Source organism: Tasmannia lanceolata, unplaced genomic scaffold, assembly GCF_043159265.1.
Source record: "Tasmannia lanceolata isolate RefF3 unplaced genomic scaffold, GAP_Taslan_0.1 ptg000005l, whole genome shotgun sequence".
Classification (NCBI taxonomy): domain Eukaryota; kingdom Viridiplantae; phylum Streptophyta; class Magnoliopsida; order Canellales; family Winteraceae; genus Tasmannia; species Tasmannia lanceolata.
Genome location: NW_027518682.1, coordinates 1,082,357 through 1,101,971, shown reverse-complemented (window position 1 = coordinate 1,101,971; position 19,615 = coordinate 1,082,357). Strand labels below are relative to the sequence as shown.

The 19,615-nt window shown below is 38.5% G+C and overlaps 3 protein-coding genes across 4 annotated transcripts; 2 read left to right on the top strand and 1 right to left on the bottom strand.

Annotated features, from left to right (window-relative positions):
- The first annotated feature begins 4,244 nt into the window (after positions 1-4,244).
- Positions 4,245-7,459, top strand: LOC143876447 (transcription factor MYB1-like). The gene is made up of 3 exons (XM_077378142.1): positions 4,245-4,860; positions 5,317-5,446; positions 6,730-7,459. Exons 1-3 carry the CDS (start codon positions 4,728-4,730, stop codon positions 7,274-7,276), a joined length of 810 nt encoding a protein of 269 aa, XP_077234257.1. The 5' UTR covers positions 4,245-4,727; the 3' UTR covers positions 7,277-7,459.
- Positions 7,460-9,793: 2,334 nt separating this feature from the next.
- Positions 9,794-16,879, top strand: LOC143877003 (Prefoldin chaperone subunit family protein). The gene is made up of 4 exons (XM_077378703.1): positions 9,794-10,874; positions 11,031-11,084; positions 16,455-16,524; positions 16,617-16,879. The coding sequence occupies exons 1-4, from the start codon at positions 10,806-10,808 to the stop codon at positions 16,664-16,666; spliced, it is 243 nt and encodes an 80-aa protein (XP_077234818.1). The 5' UTR covers positions 9,794-10,805; the 3' UTR covers positions 16,667-16,879.
- On the bottom strand, positions 15,820-19,005 carry LOC143877002 (uncharacterized). Of its 2 annotated transcripts, none has more exons than XM_077378702.1 (4): positions 18,602-19,005; positions 17,639-17,728; positions 17,509-17,557; positions 15,820-17,372 (listed from the first exon to the last, which is right to left on the bottom strand). In XM_077378702.1, exons 1-4 carry the CDS (start codon positions 18,899-18,901, stop codon positions 17,278-17,280), a joined length of 534 nt encoding a protein of 177 aa, XP_077234817.1. In that variant the 5' UTR covers positions 18,902-19,005; the 3' UTR covers positions 15,820-17,277. The 2 variants fall into 2 exon arrangements, with proteins under 2 accessions (XP_077234817.1, XP_077234816.1); XM_077378701.1 differs by having other exon boundaries at positions 15,830-17,372; positions 17,639-17,734; positions 18,602-18,997.
- Between the last annotated feature and the right edge of the window lie 610 nt (positions 19,006-19,615).

Sequence of the window (19,615 nt, the reverse complement as noted above, 5' to 3'; positions counted from 1 at the left end):
AGTTCTAACGTCTAACGTACTGGGATAGCCAAAATGCTTAAAGCACTTAATACATGAAGGATATATAAAAACTTCCTTAAAAAGGATTTGCAAGGGACCATCGCAGGAGGCATTTCACAGGCCGACTGTTGCATGGGAGAGCAGCCACAAAGGCTCAGATTTTGTCTTGTTCATTCAATTCATCCGAGGTGGTTGCTCTCTCGTGCAACAGGCACCCACAAAATGACTTCTGGGATGGTCACTAGCACATTCGCACTTAAAATATTATGTTTTTGACTATAGACTCAAATTTGACCCTCAAATTGATTTCTTTTTGCAATGCTTCCCAACTGCATATGAACCTTGGTTGATTCGCGCTCCTTTAGAGCTCTTCAACCTCTTTCCAATGATATAGTATAATAGGGGATACCCTAGGCAATTTAGCGGGAAGCCATTTCGTCACTGCTTTTACATGTGAGAAAGCTGATGCACTGTTATTGTGTTTCGTAATGTTTCTTCCCACAACATATGCGAGAGAATGAGGATTTGGCTTCACTCCTGACATTATCAACTTAGTAAAGTTAAAACCATTGGTCGAGTTTTCATTTGGAAAATCAAAAGAAGTTTGATATGAGAAGCAGTTGCAGAAACATTTAGGATTAAAAATATTGTCTCCTACCCATGTTGCCACGGCCAGATCTACAGGCTATTTAGGGGTGTCAAGGGATCCACTTCGGATCAGATCCATGTAGATCCCTTATCGGTCTGATCAGATTCAGAGTTTTCTTCTGATCCTACTTCCCATGTCTCTCAATCACAATCCATTTCTAATTGAACCATCCATGGAAGTGTCTGTTTGGGTTCCTTGCAAAAGCAAATATCTAGGATCGGAAAAGTAAGGAGATTCGGATGGGCTTATATGGACTTGGGCACCCTCTCCTTAACGACTATTGTTTAAGGGTGAGTTCTACCAGAGTCCCAACAACTCAACAAGTGTTATCAGAGTTAGGGCATGGTAACCTGGGTGTAACCTCGAGGACGGTGAAATTCCATCAAGGAAGATCTCGGTAACCCGGGTGTACCTTCGAGAGCAGCGAAAATCCCTTATGGAAAATACTTTAAAAAATCGGAGGGTATTTTCATAAAATAGGACAATAAAATTGGATTTAGGATAGGGGTGCAACTTGGGTCGGGTCAGGTTGAGCTTTTGCTAAAAAATGAATTGTAATCAACCCGAACCCGACTCGATTTTAAGGTAAAAGCTAAACCATAATTCCAAAAAAACAACCCGAGTTACACCCCTAATTTAGGAATGTCGGTTTTTGTTAGTTGTCTAATTCGGATCTGAAAATAATTTCAGATCTAATGATAGGGACGGGAAATGTGTCCATGGATCATGGTAATGTGTCTAGATCATGTATGTTTAAGTTCGTAGGACCATCGTGATTCATGGGTCCATTGATACCAATCGGACCCAAAATTTACCCCACGGTACATCTTTTCACTAAAACTGTCTTTGAATCGGGCCTCAAAATGACAACATCCCTAACTAAGCCAGTCTCGTAAGACACTCTATCACGTGCCTGCTTCCATTTGACACAAGCTTTAAAATCTATTGATTCTATTCTAGTGAAACGAAAGTAGTCAGATATGATACATCAATGTTTCACTGAAATTTCCACCTTATGGCTTTAATTTCTCCACGCTATAGAACACATGGGTGCAATAAAGCCAATGGCCGTAGACTCTTGCTTTATTTTCAGAGACTTCCCTTATTATTGAAGCTTTGCCAGCATGATTTCAAAATGAGGAAGGAGACTTCCCATGGTATTCACATTTAAGGCAGTCCAAAATCAGCTGCCCTCCTTAATTAGGGCCAAACCACCTTTCTACTTCTAATGCAAGCAATAAGCCTTCCCACACAATAATGGCTATCTGAAGTTCAATGCTGCTTTCTTTTCTCTCAAATTGCTTTCGCATTGGAATCAATTATTAGAATCAAACAGGCTCTTGGCTTAGGTTTATTTATCAAAATATTAAAAAATTTCTCTTTTCTTTTTCTATTCCGTTTTCTATCTTTCTTTTTCTGTTTATAAATGATAGTGCCAAGTGGTCACAAGATTGACAAGCATGGGAACACAAGGATGTTTATCTGGAACTTACACGTGTTATACCGCTATAAAATTATTCATTGGAAAGGATATCCCTAGTGAAGGTGTGGGACCAAAATGCCATGGCCCACACTCTGCAAAGGCTTCACATACTTCACAATCTTGTGTTTCATGTACAAAATATCTGTCATTGATCAGGAACCTTTTGACTGTTGTGTATATCTCTATGTCTATGTGCTTGTTAAGCTTCTCTTTGGGTATATGCAGACTGTCTTAAGTCCTGTTTGTTATGGATTTTGAGAACCGTTAATTGTGAGCCCAAAAGTGATTAATGGACTCAAATTTAAACTTAAATGGAGAGGATACCCCTAATGAAGGTGTGGGACCAAAATGCCATGGCCCACACTCTGTAAAGGCTTCACATACTTCACAATCTAGCATTTCACGTGTCCCATTCAAAGCCCCCCTTACTTTAGATGACATAACGTGAAAACCACTTCACTTACGCATTCCCAATTAATCAGTCATGGATCTTGAATGTGGACCATTGCTCATTTCTCCCACTTTTCTATTTTTGCCGTAACGTACGGTTGAATGTGGACTACGGCTTATTTCTCCTGAAATTTTGGTAATCCCATATCAAGGATAGGGCTTCCAAGTGAAGGGTCTAGATCATGTTTGTCTGGGTGTTTTTATTAGGCTTCTGACATCACCCTTTTTCCTTTCAAAACCCTTAATAATGGTGGACCCCATTTCCACTGCAAGTTGGTAAAACCATGTTGATCGAGCCCATGGCACATGTAAGTGAGAGCTACCCATGTTCGGTAGCTTAGAAACTCTCTCTTCTCAAAAGTAATCTCTATCTTTTAGGAAAAAAATAAGGAGCTACTTAAAATTCAAATATGATTTTGGGGCTACTTGGTAGGGTAGAGCTTCTAAAGATGGCAGTTAACTGGAAATAAGTCACTTATCATTTCCTTCGTCCACACAGGATCCAAGAAGGACCCCAACTCGGTGATTTCCTAATTCTTGCAAAATGACACAACTTTCTGCATTCTGCAGTGTTATGGGGGCATGGCCGTATTTTTCATCAGCAAAATTACATTACAACATGAAATTTCTTTCCTTGATGCCCAAGCATTCTAATATTTATCTACTTTTTAAACAATTTCATTTGAAAATTGGATGCTACTGATATTGGCAATACCATGTTTTAATAATTGCACAAACTCCGCTTGTTTTTTCTTCTTTTATTAGCATGGTGAAAGCTCTTTTCGAACCCTATAATAACCTTTGACAGCTGTTTAAATAATAAAGGACAAGATGTGTTAGTGCAACTATAAAGACATGGTACTGCCAACATCTGTAGCCTATTTGAATTATCGTAGAAGTCCTGTAGAACATTGGGAGTGATAAATCGACTCCCAAATATTTTAAATCGACTCCCCATGTGTCTTTCTCTCTCCGAGCATTTTGTCTAAGTGGTATAAGATCCATATGGGATGAGTTTGTGGCACGAAAATCCATACCTTTTGGTGGCCTATTCAGCCATGTTCCTTGTGGTTGTTTATCTCAGCGGTTCTCAAAAACGTAATGTCTGATTTGGTGCAAGGGAACACGTGCGACGATTGAGATTGGACAGTTTCCATTATAACCACTTGTTACAAAAAAATAAATAAAGAAAATAGTGTAGATTACTTGTCATGGTAATAGATTATTTAAAATGATATCATTATAAATTAAAGGTGATGATATTTTCACCCCCCTGCATTACGCATGCACCCCCTTATAACGTGATTGGATGTCAAAAGCGTTAAGGCTGCTCACTTTTCACGTCAAATAATGTTGTAAGGGGAGCACATGTGTAATGCATGGGGAGTGAAAATATCATCTCCCTAATTAAAGGTCCCTGTAAATAAAACACTTGAAGTGCGGCATGTATAATAACTTTTTTCATGTGTAATCAATCAATGGTAAAACAGAATATTTTGGAAAAGTTTTTCTTTTCCAAACTTTTCTATAAAATTCCTGCAATCCACACACTGGCTTAGAGCATCCTCTTTTTTTAAGGAAATCTTTTATGAAAAGCATAGTTTTCTTTATGCCATGTAATCATATTTGCCATTGCTCCCACCCTCATGGTTCTAGACGTTTGATCAAGCAGGATGAAAAATCTAACTCAATCTAGCGAATGAGATCCTCATTGGGCGTTAGACCTCGACCCGCTGGGTTGTCCTAGGATGTCCCATCATATCAACAGTCCCGACCACCAAGCACACGCCACTTGTGCGTTGGATCATGGTCGTTTTTGTTCATCAAGACGAAGACGAGATCATCATACATGTCGATCTCCTTGAAATTTCTCGCATAAGTTTGAAATTTTAGAGAGATGGGTGCCGTAGAGTAATGAATTTAATATTTTACCTATCTCTAAAGCCACTACCCAGTCACCCTATCTAAACATCTTGGAGATTCTCAAGTAGTTAGCATTTAAAGATGATGTGTAGAGATTCTCAAGTGGTTAGCATTTAAAGATGCTTTGTATCCCTCACAAGGTCATCTATTTAAGGGGAACTTGGCGGATGCTTTTCGTGTGTGTAGGGGGAAGAGAGAGAGAGAGAGAGAGAGAGAGAGAGAATGGTGAGGAAGCCATGTTGCTGTAAGGAAGGGCTCAACAAAGGAGCTTGGACAAACCAAGAAGACAAGTCATTATCAGACTACATCAAAGTTCATGGGCATGGAAGATGGAGAACCTTACCCAAGAAAGCAGGTCCGTTGGGAATTTATGTGCTAACAACTTAGCGAATATCAAAATTCAAGAATCTAGAAGTAAAACCTTTCGAAATATCCAAATACAAGAATTTAACAAGGCGGGGTTAAGCAACTAGCTCAATAACAAGGCTTTGTGTTGGACTATATACTCCCCCCTTGTTCCTTTCTTTTAGTTCTTTAAATGAATCATCTTCATATTACTGATTAAGTAGAAGATAAAGAGAGAAATATCAAAACTCCTGAAAGATCGCTGAAGCTGTAGTAAATATAGAAGATTATTGGTAATGTGGTGTTCTGAAAATCAAATATGCATGACTAACTTCAATCTATACAAACATAGCCCTAAAAAATGGCATCCATATAACAGCATGCTAAATAATATATAAGTTTTATTTTAAATACTATACAAGAAATCTGACAACATTATCATTGGGTCTTGTTTTTCTTGCTTCAGGGTTGAAAAGGTGTGGGAAGAGCTGCAGGTTGAGATGGTTGAATTACTTGAGACCAGATATCAAGAGAGGGAATATTACTGAGGAAGAAGAAGACCTCATAATTAGACTTCATAAGCTGCTTGGTAATAGGTGGGTTAACATCCGGGCATCATGTATTTGTTATTTGATAGGGAGATGATATTTTCACCCACTCTGCAGTACGTATTCGCCCCCGCGCTTTTTTTACTTTCAAATTACATTAAAAGGGGGGGAATGCGTACTTCAAGCGGTGAAAATATCATCGACCATTTGATATCGTAATTCGCAATTTTGGAATCGCGCGACCAAATTTGCATTTTGCCACTGAAAGAAATGTCAGGTCGGCAAAGAAATCGTGATTTGTGATTTTACTTGGGATGAAAACCGCAAATTGCGATTTTGGGAAATCACGGGAGGGGTATTATGAAATGCATCTAATGAGACACTTGTAAGAGTGGGTTGCACATAATCAAGATCCAGACCGTTCATCTTGCGGGCCCCTGTTGAAAAATCCTACTAATGGCAGTCGGTAGACGATTCTAAACCCTAACCATTTGATAAGGGAAACTTGAATTTGTACCAGTGTTCCATGCAGTTCTCCAAACGGATGGTTAGATCACAAACGAGTGCAAATTTTAGGCTATGGCATCGCTGCCGTGTTGAAAACCGGATGAATGGCCTAGATTATGCCAATATCCCATGGCAATTATGAGTTTCACTTAGATGACTCTAGTAGTGGGATACTTACTTTTGATATTTCTTTCAGCAACATCGATTGATGTTTGAGTCTGACTATTACTCAGACTATACACCTTCAGAGCCAACCCTAATGAGCAATATTGGGTCATACACTCCGTGCGTAACTGGAGTTGGTGGACTTGTCCCGGTACCCATGCCAAAAGGACATCTCAACCGTAAGATTAAAGCCTACAAAAATCAACAATTTAGGAATTAGGATGGCTTCATAAATTATTCTAATTCTCTCGAAACAAAAAGGAGAATCAGAATTGCCCAAAGTGACTCTGCCAAGCTTTGACGGGATTTGAAGAATCGGGCTTTTGCGCACGAATTTTTTTCATTTTTCTCATTCTCTGCACTGAAAAAACAAGTAGGGCAGAGAATGGTTGATGAACACAACACAACCTTAGCTTCTCTTGGTGGAACCCTAAAAAAGGGCTAAAATCATCAGTTCAAGAGGGGCTAAGAGAAATAAACCGGGCTTCTGGTCTGCTAGTCGGATCAATGGATCCAATAAATCAACGTTCCATATTTGGGCCCAAAAAGTGATCAGTAGAAAAGAAGTTTAAAATGATCATCTTTTTTAGAATTTCATCTTCTGAAGTAAACACCAATTTCTTTTCTTCTAATTATCTCTTAATCTGCTGCTGGTGTAGATGGTCGCTAATAGCAGGACGGTTACCAGGGCGAACAGACAATGAAATAAAGAATTACTGGAATACATACCTCAGGAAACAACTATCTGAAGATGGCTCAAAGAAACTGATACCTTTGAAAAAATTGAAACCTGCTCTCAAAAAACCTGTTGAAGAGATGGTGGCAAGGCACGAAGTCAATGTCATCCGAACAAAGGCTATTCGCTGTACCAAAGTCATACTCCCTGATCACATAAACAGTTTTCAAGATTTTCATCCAATTCCCAACATCAACAATGATCTCCACCTGAATTTCGACTTGGGCGAGCCATGTCTTACATTAGAGACAGATGACTTGTCCAAGGGAGATATTTTAGAGAGATGGAATTCGCCCTTGCAGATAATTGAAGACTGTTTTTATAAGCAAAATGAAGATTATTTAGGAAGTATTGATGATAAAATTTCGCCTTCGGGTGAAAATAAGGATAATTATCTGGGTGATGAGTTGGAGGAAGAGAGTCTTTCCACTTTTCTGGATGCAGATTTATGGCACTCATTCTTGTTTTAGCTAATCTAGGATTTGAAGTGCTCTAGTACCCTAGAATCTCATGTTTAAAGCATGTGAATTTGATATCTGGGAAATGCTCCCAAATGCACAGGTGTGAAAGCTATAGTTGTAAAGCACAATCAAATCCATGGAAGCATCTGTTTATACATTCCTGGCTTCACCTGATAATACTTTTGGCCATTGCAATGCTACTTTTTGTTTCTACAGTCACTAAAATCACAAAATCCTCTCGATTTAGTTTGAAAAAGCAGACCTAACCGTTTGGGTTAGCCCCTAAAAGCAAAAAAATAATTCCAGTTCACCTTTAATACAACACCTATATATACTGTTAGATAGTCCACCAATCTCAACCGTACATCTGACCGGCCTTCATGGTGAACTAGATCATCCATGGAATGGGCCAAATGGTAGATGGGATGTTTAATTTAAGAGTCGAAATGAACAGACAATCCTAACTATCTGATGAGTTGATTTTAGTCATATGCCCCCTTAGACAAATTTCACGATAGGCTCAGCCCAAGCAAAAATGGGATGTTTTATTAGGCTAACAGTTATATTGTGGCAGGCCCTATTGTTTTATGATGCAGATCGATGATCAGGGTAGAGCCTTCCGTATGTAAATCGATGTAAAATATTTAAACTCCGTGTCGTAGAGAGATATAAGTGGTGAACCACATGATGTGTATGGTTGTTAAGGTTGGATTAGTAGTCTCCTTATTGAGTAGAAAGATATAAGAGAGGGGAGAGAGAGTTAAAAAGACAAATTCCACAACTCTTCAGCCAACAAAAATTTCCGTTTTTTAAGTTCTTTAGTACAGAGATTAAAGGGTGCCACCTCAACAGACAAGGGACTGGCAAGTAGAGTAGTTTTTTATTTTATTTTATTTTTTTGAATTGGTAGCCTCCTCGGATTTTGGCTCCTTTATGAAACCATACATGGTATGACACCCGACTATACTAGTAAGGTTGGATTAGTTTTCGCTATGTTTTGGTGTCTGTCAACCAAGAGTTCCTAGGCCAGTGGATGGGCTGCAAAATGGGGCCAATCAGAAAATCTATATAAGTAGTGGTATAAGTGTTATCCTCGAATCCATCAGAGAAGAATGGTATGGATCTTTGGCGGTTAATATTGAAGAAAACAACAGATTTCAATGGTTATCTAAAGTAAACGGTAAAAGAAACTCACTGGAAGCCTTTGATGGTGATCTTAAAGCTTGAAACTTTTTAGAAACCTCCCTTCCTCTAGGTTTCTCCTTGCTCCACGAGATTTGGCGAAAGGAAGCTGCCTCGAACTCTCTTTTGACATAGTTACAAAAGAGGTTCAAAGTAGGGGACCCAAGGAAGCCATCCTATAGGGGTAGCAACTCAACTGAAAACTGCCCACGTTTCCACTTCTTCATTTAGTTTGATTTCATCAAACACTTAGAATAGGTTTACTTTAACACATGATCCAAACCGTTGATTTTTGCAAAGGCCATCTAAAGGCCAGGATTAATCCCAACAATAAGTAGTCAGCACGTTTTTCCAGTATTTGTCACTTTTAGGAAAAGACAAGTAAAGAGGGGTGAAAATGTAGAAAAGAGGTCCACTTCTTTGTGGAACCTGTCTAAGTCTGCACTGGAGAATTTAGTAACTTTTCTTTTCTAATTAAAAATCACCAGTCATGACATCACCCTAAAAAATAATGTTTGCCAAATATTTGGTCGTCCCCCAAGCTTTTATACATTAATAAAAAAAATTTACATAGAACATGGAAGAGGACTACATAAGATATTAAGATCCAGTGTCAATTGAGTTAAGTCATCTTCAATTGAAAGAATCTTCTTAAAAATTAGGGAACTAATTGTAGAGATTTGTGTAAGCCCTTACAGTCCCTTAGTTTTTCAAGAAGTATTGTACGGACCACACTATAGGATGATCCAAACCGTCCATATGATGGGCCTAACGTACACAGGTTGTGCCCAAAACATCATTTCCATAGGATGATCCTAGCCCTCCGATCTAACGATGAACTGCATATTATGGAAACCTACATAGATAGGAGGGCTAAAATCATCCTATGGAAATGATTCTTTGGACACAACCTTTTTACGTTATGGCCCATCACATGGACGGTTTGGATCATTCTATTGTGTGGTCCGTACAGTACTTCTTGAAAAATAAGGGACTATAATGGCTTACACAGTAAAAAATCTCCTAATTGTATGTCTCCTCAACAAAATAACCCCACGTTGAGTGAGGGTAAGATTGAAAACGTTGTTACGTTCATAATTTAAAGTCGTTTGGCAGCTCAATAACAGCTGCAAAATACCTTCAAAACTGGATTCTATTCTGGTGGATATTGACCAAAATACCTTCAACTAAGGATTAAATTTTCAAATCAACGTCATCTTAAATAACACAATCACTATTGGCTGTTTGGGATACATGCCAAACAAGGTTGCTCTGTCTTGGCTATTACAATATCGAAAATTCGACTAGGAAAAGGTGTGGCATCTAGACGTTGGAAATCACTAGGTATGATGTTGAAGATTTATCCCAAAACTAAGGATATTTTGGTCATTTTTGAACTATGAAGTAGTCAGGAAAATGTTCCACCCACAACCAAAAAAAAAAAAAAGAAACCCAACAGACGACAAGAAGATCAGAAATGGTATTACTGCATCATATGCAAAACAACTAAGATTCGTAGGAACGTCCAGTTTCACCACCACCTTCAGATAATAGAAAAAAGGGAAGAACAGAAGGCCGATTATCAGAGGAATCCCTACCGAAAACCCCATCCTATTCATCATACGGTTCGTTACTATCTCTGGTATCGTGTCCTCGATCGCTTCTTCGTATTCTTCATCTTCTTCTTCCACTTCCATTTCCTTTCTCTTTTGCTTCTTTCTCTTCTCAGATGAAGGCCCAAAGCCTCTTGGGCTCTTTAGTGCATAGGGACGTGTGGCTAGAAACATGCCGTACTGCGAAGGGTTTTTCCTGAAGGGTATTGCAAAAGGCGAGATGGAATTCTTCCTGGAAGAACGAGGATGAAGATAAGTGAAGGGCGCAGTGCGGAGGAATGTGAAGGCGGATTCCATGGTTAGTTACCTTCTTCACTTTCCCGGTTGTAGATTTAGAGGCTTATCTGCTCGTATGAGAGATTTACTAAAATAACCCCAAGGTTTGAGAGAATGACTAGATGGATAAATCTTTCAAGACGAGACACGATCATCCTATAACATGGGCTAATTGCCACGTGTACGATGATCAGGTCCTATGGTCATCGCAAGTACTCTGTCGCACCCTCATCGATGATTCTGGATCTTTGATGTAAAAATAGCTCTTTTTTCCCCTTGTGATAGCCCCCTCTAGTGTAAAGGAGAAACACACTAGAGGGGGCTGGGGCTGTCCCAAATTAAAAAGGAGGGGTGAATATATCACTTCCCTTATTTTGTTGAGGGTATTTTGGCGACTTCAATTTGGCTTCCAAGGTCTGTTTCGCTGTTTGCAAAAAGACGCCCAACAAGAAGCTGCGAAGGAGAAAATGGCTTCTCCTTCAGTCCCCTCATCCATCTCAGTTGCAGAAGATCCGAAACTCAAGCTTGGCAAAAAGGCATGTTTTTCTCTGTTTCTTCCCCATAGTATCTTCTCCGACTCAAATTTCTTTTTTTTTTTACTTCTACCAAGGCTCTTCTTATTTGATCTATTATTAAATTGGGATATAAACTAAGATGAACAAAAACTAAAAACCCTATTTTTAACGTTTCAGATCCGTAGTCACGAGGTTGCGGTCGATGAACTGAATAATCTCTCGACTTCGCGAGTAAGTTTCCTATTTTTTTACTTCCTTTTTAGCGTGAAAAAAAGTAATTTATTTCTTGAAACTACTTTTGCCTTTTCTTTGTGGTCTGATTCCTTTGACGCATTTTAGAAGGACATTTTTATTTGATAGAAACAAAAGATTCAGTCACCATAAATCATGCCGTAGGAGTGTCTTTAGATACCTAACCAATATGCCATAAGCTCAAGGGGTGATGGAACATGTTGGGCTAAGCCCTTTAAACCTTCTCATAGAAGGCCACCACTCAGGACCTTAACATTCCATCACGCTTTTTTTTACCAGGTAGTCCACTCTGTGGTAACTTTACTCCCAACGGCTTTCACTCATGCCTATTTTTTACCATGTAGTCCTCTCCACTGGTCACCCCTTCCATGACTCAAAACATGGGACGCGGTTGCTACACAGCCTACACTGATGCCAAATGCTAGGTACCTAACCAATACACCAGAAGCTCCAGAGGCAATGGAATCGTTAGACTAGGCCCTTAAAACCCGTCCCATACTAGGCTGTGTCCCACCTAGTGCCATACAAAGGCAGGCCCCCAGTCATGACCATAACAGTGTCTGTTACTATCTTTTTTAATCTAATTTGGGATTATGCTTAGGGTTTTCACAATGCAGGTTTCTACAGGAAGTTCGCCATTATTTTTCTAGTTTTCTACTGATGGAATGCTTGTAAAACCAGTCACCTCTGAGCCAGACAAACTACTAATGATGGATTGACAATCTTCTGCGATTGTTGTCAAGAGACCTGTTCAATATTCCATTTTGGTCATTGGCTATTCCAAAATTTATCTCAAAACATGTCCTGTCTAAACTTATTCTTGTAAACAGAATAAACACTGGATGGTGTTTCATTGGCGGCCAATTTCTTCTTATCTGACATATCTGCATAACATCATTTCGAAACAGCCTAGTTGTGTACCCTACTTGTACCAAGTTATCTGAAAATTTAGGGTGTGGTAAGATGCAACTTCAGACATTCTTTTATACTCTTGGGCTATTTTACTTGACTTGTATTTCTATGCATTTTTCTTGTTGTTGGTACCCACATGGGCCACATCCCTTTAATTCCAGATAGATCTTAGTCAATTGTAAGATTTGCAACAATAGGAAAGGTACTGCAAGAACCATTGAAATAAAATCCAATGTTCTCCCCAATATGACATCCTAGATAACATAGTTGTCAAAGATATCACAATTTACTAGCATTATCTAACGAACAAATCTGAATCCTTTCAAAGGTCCGTGTTGTCATTCTCTAGCTTTACTCTCTGTGTTGTAATATCTGATGATTGCCCTGAATTTAAGGAGTACAAATATTAAATATAAAAAGCATTTGTAAAGAATGCGAGCGCAATGGACTGAGGAACAATGAGAGAAGTTACATTTAAGCACACCCCTGAAATATGGGATAACTGCTTCTTAAGGGAACTCTAGGAAGAGGGGAACAAACCAAAAAAGTTCACTAATTTGATGCCTATAGATGTTCAGATATTAGACATTGCCTCCAATAAAACATGATCTAGAAAGAAAGGGCCCAATGCACTCATAATAACCCAACTTCACAATCGTTGACATGAATTTTAGCATAGCTAATGATGAAATGAGACGTTGAATGGATCTTTGACAATAATGGCTATCGCTTGCGTTGAGAACTCCATCATCAATCTCCACATAATGAGGATTATTTGCCCCCCCTTTCTCTCCATACCTTGATGCATGTATAATTAACCCAAAACTATCACCCTACAACAGAACTGTGTAACTAGGAACCTTATGTTTATGAAATCGCTGGACTTTTTGGTGGCATAGCATGGCAATCAATGAACAATCTTTTGTTGTGTACTTTCAATTTTATATTATTCTAAATATAAATCCCATCATCAAATAATTCTAAGCACTTCTCCTAAATGCACCATCCACAATCTGATTCTGAAGGCAATGAACAATGGTTTTCTTATAACTTGTCGTAGAGAGGACTGAAGGACTAGCCTATCATCGTCACAACCCTGAGAAATTCTACAAAGAGTTTGATGTTTACGTATCACATGTGACTTTGTGTCCATAAACTGAAGAGACACACTTGAGCCCCTTTAACTACAGTAAACCATGTCCAAGGCATTATCATGTGAATGTTGTGCAGAAAAAGGTAAGATAACTCTAGAATGCACAAGTTATATTGTGTAGATAAAAAGCAAGATAAATTTTAAACTAAATATTATGCATGTTATCTTGCCGGAGGCTCCTTAATCCAAGACAATATTTTCTCTTCCATCTGCAGCTCCCAAAACAAACGATTACACATTTTATGTTGTTGAATGATTTGGGATTTGCCTACTGACCTTATATTGCATTTTCATTTACTCATATTGCCTACTTCTAGTTCCTGCCATTGCGTAGCTCTATTTTGATGATAGTCAATTTCTTTATCTAACTGAAATTTTCCATGTTATAGAACCATAAATATCAGATAAGGTCGTTGATGATTTCAAAAGGTCGGTTTACTTGGAAAGTAATGATTTCTCAATTTTCAAAAGTATGCTGTCTAAGTCTTAAGGTTACCAAAAAGCACTTGCTACTCTGTCTTCCACAATCCAGGTTGGTTCGTCAAAATTGTGGGTCATTTTCAACTTGAAGTGAAAAAAATAAAATAACCTGCCAATACCGTCCGATGCTCTAGAATATTGTGGGTCACTTTCAACCTGAAGTGAAAAATTAAAATAACCTGTGAATACCTTCCGATGCTCTAGAATCACAATTCCAGAATTATTCAATTCTCCAAAATATCTAAAATTTCCTAATTTTCTAAAATTTCAATGTCAAAATTTATGGTGAATTCTAGGTTCTTCCTCTGCTATTAGCAAAATAGAATTATACCAATCTTAACATCAGTCTACAAGTTTTTTTTTTTTTTTTTTTTTTTTTGTGGAAATGGGACCTCAACCTTTAGTTTGTGCATAATGTTTTCAACAACATAGACTAGAGCAATCCAAACCGACCTCTAATGTACGGTGTTCAAGAGGAGAAAACCTGAAGGAGCATATTCCTACCACATACGCCATAATTGTACGCCGTACCAGCATGTATTCTAGGCATAGTTGCCAAAGTGGAAAGCGATTTCGATAAGCAATGCGGGAAACAAGGGGTTTAGAAAAGAGGAAATGCTGAAACAAAATGTCAAATAAAATCCATAAAGAAATTAAAGAGGAAACGTGTGGGAATCGTCATTGAAAGTCAACATGAAGCATGTAATAACTCATTGGAAGTGAACAAGATGTATATAGAAAGAGTAGGGTTATAGTGGATTGGAGAGAGGGTTAATGTAGGCAAGGATTATTTTTTTTGAACATTGACAATTTTATTGATACTATGAAAATTACATTGGGGACCAGGGGCTCCAACTTGCATTACATAGAATCAATTAAGGGTGGCTAGGAGCATACTCCTAGGCCAGTAACAAGCCAAAAAAGATCTTCAGGGTCAACCAATACAGTGAGGTCTACACTTTCATACGCTGCCACCCTGCCGAATAACTATTTCACTTCCCTTTTGAATTCTTCATCTACTACCCTTTATTTCTTGAGGTCCCGTTCTCGCCTTTTCAAGAACTGGGGAGACAAGGCATTCATCAAAACAGACTTGTCATCACCATTTAGATAGTCATTCAGTTTGTGCTTTTAGGCAAGTCATCAAACCCGAAAAAAACTTCCTCCATACTATGCTGGATGTGGGACTCTGGCAGGAAAAAGAGAAAAACCTCTGGAATCTTGTCTAGGAATCCTGGAGATCTTATGCTCATAGGCTTTTCTTCCACCAGCAGGATACCCATCGCTTGAGTCACATCCCATTTTAGCCTCCTCACGACCCTTTTTCCGACCCCAAGAAGCTTAAAGAAAGAGTGCTTATACAACGGTGAATGGGTGTCTCTAATCAAGATAATCCCACAGAGTAGACAAGGATTATAAGTTCTAAGGATTTGTAGTTTTAATGTGTTTTTTTTTTTTTTTGGAAAAGGATCCACATAAACTACATAAGTTTCATTTGAGTTTTTAAGTTTTAAATGCCCTACTTTTTTTAAAATATGCTCCTTCTATCTTTCCGAAGGGCGAAAACACTCTTTTAGGGAACAAATAATCACCTAAATAGGAAGCGCAAGAAGCATGTGGGAGGCGTGCTTCCCCTAAATTTGGGAAGTGAGATCAATTTAACTTCCGAAGCAATTTTCAAGCGAGCTTCTCATTCAACTAGGAAGTTTCCAAGAACTATTTCCAAGTAATGTAGTATTAATTATAGAATGGTTGGTTTTGTAAGCTTCCATTAAATTACTAAATTCAGATTTTAAGACTAGATGCTTAATGTATTATTCCTGTCTAGTTTACCTCAGTCAACACATCTCCATGACCTAAGCATTGTTTAGAAACTCAGAAATATACAATAAGTTGGCCAGGGAAAACAAAGTGGTCTCGGGTCAGTTGGTAACTGACGGCTTGACTCGGTCAATTTCCCATTAATTCTTGCAATTGAAAGGAGATTTTGATTGACTCGGTAGGGCTAAACTTAGACTCGGACGAGAATTGAGCCAAGGTAAAACCAAGTTGACTCAAGTTGATAATCTGCTCTGGAAGTTTAAAGACAGTAGATCCAAGGCAACACGTCCATTCAATTCGCCAGAACTCCACTAGGCTACACGGACACGGGTGTCGCGTGCCGACACGGACACGGCGAACCCCCAAAATTTAGAAACGGGGACACAGCTAAAATAGAAAGTATATATATGATACAACTGCAAATATTAAATATAAAAAACCTAAAAAGAGTTTATAATAAAAGAAGTTAATAATAAAAGAGGTAAACACAATATGCAATAATAAAACAAAGCGTCACACTTGACACGGCACAAAAACGTGTCCACATACCCACATTAAAGTCTTACACTTATAGTTGTGCATTGGAAAGTGTCCAAAGCAGTGTCGACACGCGTGTCGTGTCAGACACAGCTGGACATGTGTGTCAGCAATAAATTCGAAGTGTCGGCTAAATCATAGCAATATAGTAGGTGCGTAGAAGAGTATATTGTTTGTCATCCTATGAATTTTCTGTGTCAAAAGTTAACCATGTCGGGGAACTCAGCCAGATGGATGTCCTTAATTTATTTCCGTTTGCCATTCTATAAATTTCCTCTTAACTGTTGTAAATTTCTTAGTTTCTTCCACTGGGAATTTTTAGGTCAAATCAATTGAATCTTGGTGTTTCTTTCAATTCCATTAGTGGTATCTATTTGTCTCCTTTGTTGTGGGAGTTGGAACTTGGTGTCTAGCCTTGTATTGATGGCTTGTTTTCCTAAGCACAGGTTGTCTATCAGAAAAGTGGCAATATCTTTTTCAGGACAAGTATCAGAGCAGCAGCAGCAGCAGAACAAAGTAATCATTCTTCAAATGCTTATACCAACCATCATGGAATAATCATTTTTGTCTCTCTATTTTTTGCTCATTCTGTCATTTGCAATGGTCAGGGCAAGTTGATTTGGCAAAGGCTCAGCTGCAAAAGCTGAATTCAGCTTAATAACTAGTGCATTTGGCACTGGCATTAGGGGCTGTCACTTCATGTTTACTTTTGACTTCTTGATTATTTATATTCCGGGAACACACATGCAGTAGTAATGCAGTACTTAAGTTTTTTGTCTACACAAGAGCAACTGTATATAACTGTCAAGCGAGCCTGTGTTAGAACCTTTGCCAAGATATAAGGAGATAACAGGCTGAAATCTTTTGAACAGGTTCATGACTTTTTTTGAGTAGTTAAGCTAGGATTTAACAGGTTCATGACTTCACACTGGTTACTATTTCACTTGAGGACTTGCAAATGACTTTACTCTAGATTTACTACTCTTCCAATGTTATCTTGGTTGGCAAATTCAAAAGATTTTCTTGGTTTGCTTTTGAAATTTTGATATAAAATTCAAAATCCTCCTTGTACTTAGTAGTATTGGATGGATTCTATCTAGCATCGACTAAATGGAAGAGACTGCTAACTCTAGATGTTGAACTCGATATCAACTTTACACTAGAAAAATCACATACAACAGCACATTATTAATCTCCTACAGTATAAAAGCCTCCTAGCTGGATGATGAAGGAAAGCAGTAGTGAAGTACTTGCTGAGAATTTCACCAGTTATATTGGAGCTGACAGGATCCCATAACCGTTGCTCAGACTTTCTATGGCTTTCTCCATGGATCGTGTAATCTCAGGGATTGATACTTTGCACACTGATCAATTTAACCAATTTGAGACGTCAAAAATAATAAAATGATGCAAATTTCACAAAAATTAGTTAACTATTGTGGTATACCATGTCTGATAAATTAGAAGACATCAAAGGAAAATGCAGCTATATTTATTTACCGCATGATGCAGTGGCCTGTGCTTCTGTAATGAATTCCGCAAATGAAGCCTGACCAATAAACATCATATTATAATCGTGCAAGCAATGAGACCCCAACAGAAAGTTTATGGTACATGTTTATGCTAATACCTTCATTGCTGCCGTATTTTCACTTATTCGATCAGATGTCTTCTTGTATTCCTTCTCTGCTTGGTCCGATACTTGCATGCAGGCATGTGACTGAAGCTGGCACAAGATGAAACAAAAAACCAATTAAAAGATGAAAGAATCAGCTTCATGCTTTTTAGTGATCAGCTCGACTTTTAGGCGTATTTACTTGTACTCATACTACTAGTTCAGAGCCCAATTTATGCCCTATCCATACTGATTCTAGATAACCAGACATTACCATCTATAGAATGGAGATGAGTAGGAAAGAAGGGACCTGTTATTACTGATTTTTTGAACTAGCTTTAAATGTTAAGGGGAATAATAACTAAAGTTAGCCAAGAAATTAAGTATAGATCCAAGCTTTAATTCTTCCAGAAATCACAGATCATGGAAAGTACCGGTCAGAAACAAACCAGATCCACCGGATCTAATCGAACTTAAAAGAGAAAATTGTTAAGGACACAATGTTCAATCGAACTAGATCTATTCACAACGAACCAAAAGCTCACATCATCGACAACACAAATCTTGAATTTAGGTAAGGTAATTAACAATCATTTGACACCTGACCTTCATTATCCAAGCAGAGTGAAAGGAGATGAATAAAATATTAGCAGCGTAACTGCATTTTCCTTTTCATTTCACTGAATCTAGACATAAACCACTGAAGTTCGTTGAATTTCTCTTTTGACATTATGAAATTTCACATACACCAGGTAATTGGAAGTATTTCAACATCTAAGCTTCATCATCCTAAAGAATGAAATTACTAAATTATCAGCAGAGTAACTGCTTTATTTTCTTTGCTTGTTGAATTTCTTCAAACAACTACTAAATCAACATATCTGGACCAGATCTACAACAGTCAGATCTCATAAATATAAGACGAGATTGAAAACGAAGGATCAAAAAAAAATGCAGAGTAGAGTAGTTGGCAATCACCTTGAATCTTTTGGAGAGTCTGGATCTAGAGGAGTCGATTTCCTTGAGAAACTCGGCATGGCACAGATCAAGTTTCCTCTTGATGGAGTTGGCATGAGAAGAGGCGAGATTCTTAACATCTGAGATGGTCTTAAGGTTTTCCTGAGGAGGAGATCTGATAGGATTGAGGAGAGGAGAGGAAAGTAAGGTTTTCTTGGAATCATAGGGTCTGGGAGATTTGCCAAAAAGGTAAGGAGATGCGACAGGTGTAGGAGAAAAGAGAAGGTTTGAAGTGGATTTCGCTGCTGCTCTCTTCTTCATTTTCAGTTCTCAATCTCTTCCACTCTCCGATGCAGAGAAAAGTGAGGTTTGATTTGCATTTCCGGTTTTTATAGTGAGGGCGGGGGTTCATTGCGCGGTCGGTTCTGAAATTTAAATTACTTCGGGACTTAAGCGTCCAAATTCATAGGGCTGCAACTCGGGTCGGGCGGGTCGGGTTTTGGAGAACCCAACCCTAGCCGAGAAATATCTCGGGTCGGGTCGGGTCGGGTTTTTTTTCGGAAAACCCACGATTCCCAAACCCGGCCCTACCCATGATAAATCTCGGGTCGAGTCGGGTCGGGTTTTTTCATGTTGACGCAATTTTTTAAGGAAAATTCTTGTTTGGCAAGGCAACTCAACTCATAGAAGTAGAAATTACAAACACATTACACTTGAATCAAACAATGATGTAATTACACTCACATTACACTTGAATCAAACAATGCCGTAATCAAACAATGTTGTAATTACAATCAAACAATGCTGTATCAAACGCTTGAATCAACTCAACTCATAGAAGCAGAAATTAAACTCACATACAATAACAGTGGGTGCGTGGGTTTTCACTTTTAACTTGTAACTAACAATAGAAAAAAATATACATACTATAACTTATGTAACTCTATAACTTATGTAACTCGGGTCGGGTCGGGTCGGGTCGGGCCCCTTCAAACCCGGCTCGACCCGAGATTCATGCGGGCTTTTGAATGCTCA

Bases quoted from the DNA above. Each gene is read 5' to 3' on its own strand.
- LOC143876447 (XM_077378142.1), top strand. From the start codon at position 4,728: ATGGTGAGGAAGCCATGTTGCTGTAAGGAAGGGCTCAACAAAGGAGCT. The intron at 4,861-5,316 runs GTCCGTTGGGAA...TTCTTGCTTCAG, and splicing joins AACCTTACCCAAGAAAGCAG to GGTTGAAAAGGTGTGGGAAG. The intron at 5,447-6,729 runs GTGGGTTAACAT...CTGCTGGTGTAG, and splicing joins CATAAGCTGCTTGGTAATAG to ATGGTCGCTAATAGCAGGAC.
- LOC143877003 (XM_077378703.1), top strand. From the start codon at position 10,806: ATGGCTTCTCCTTCAGTCCCCTCATCCATCTCAGTTGCAGAAGATCCG. The intron at 10,875-11,030 runs GCATGTTTTTCT...TTAACGTTTCAG, and splicing joins AACTCAAGCTTGGCAAAAAG to ATCCGTAGTCACGAGGTTGC. The intron at 11,085-16,454 runs GTAAGTTTCCTA...TCCTAAGCACAG, and splicing joins ATAATCTCTCGACTTCGCGA to GTTGTCTATCAGAAAAGTGG.
- LOC143877002 (XM_077378701.1), bottom strand. From the start codon at position 18,901: ATGAAGAAGAGAGCAGCAGCGAAATCCACTTCAAACCTTCTCTTTTCT. The intron at 17,558-17,638 runs GTATTAGCATAA...TTTATTGGTCAG, and splicing joins AAAATACGGCAGCAATGAAG to GCTTCATTTGCGGAATTCAT. The intron at 17,373-17,508 runs GTAAATAAATAT...TAAATTGATCAG, and splicing joins ACAGGCCACTGCATCATGCG to TGTGCAAAGTATCAATCCCT.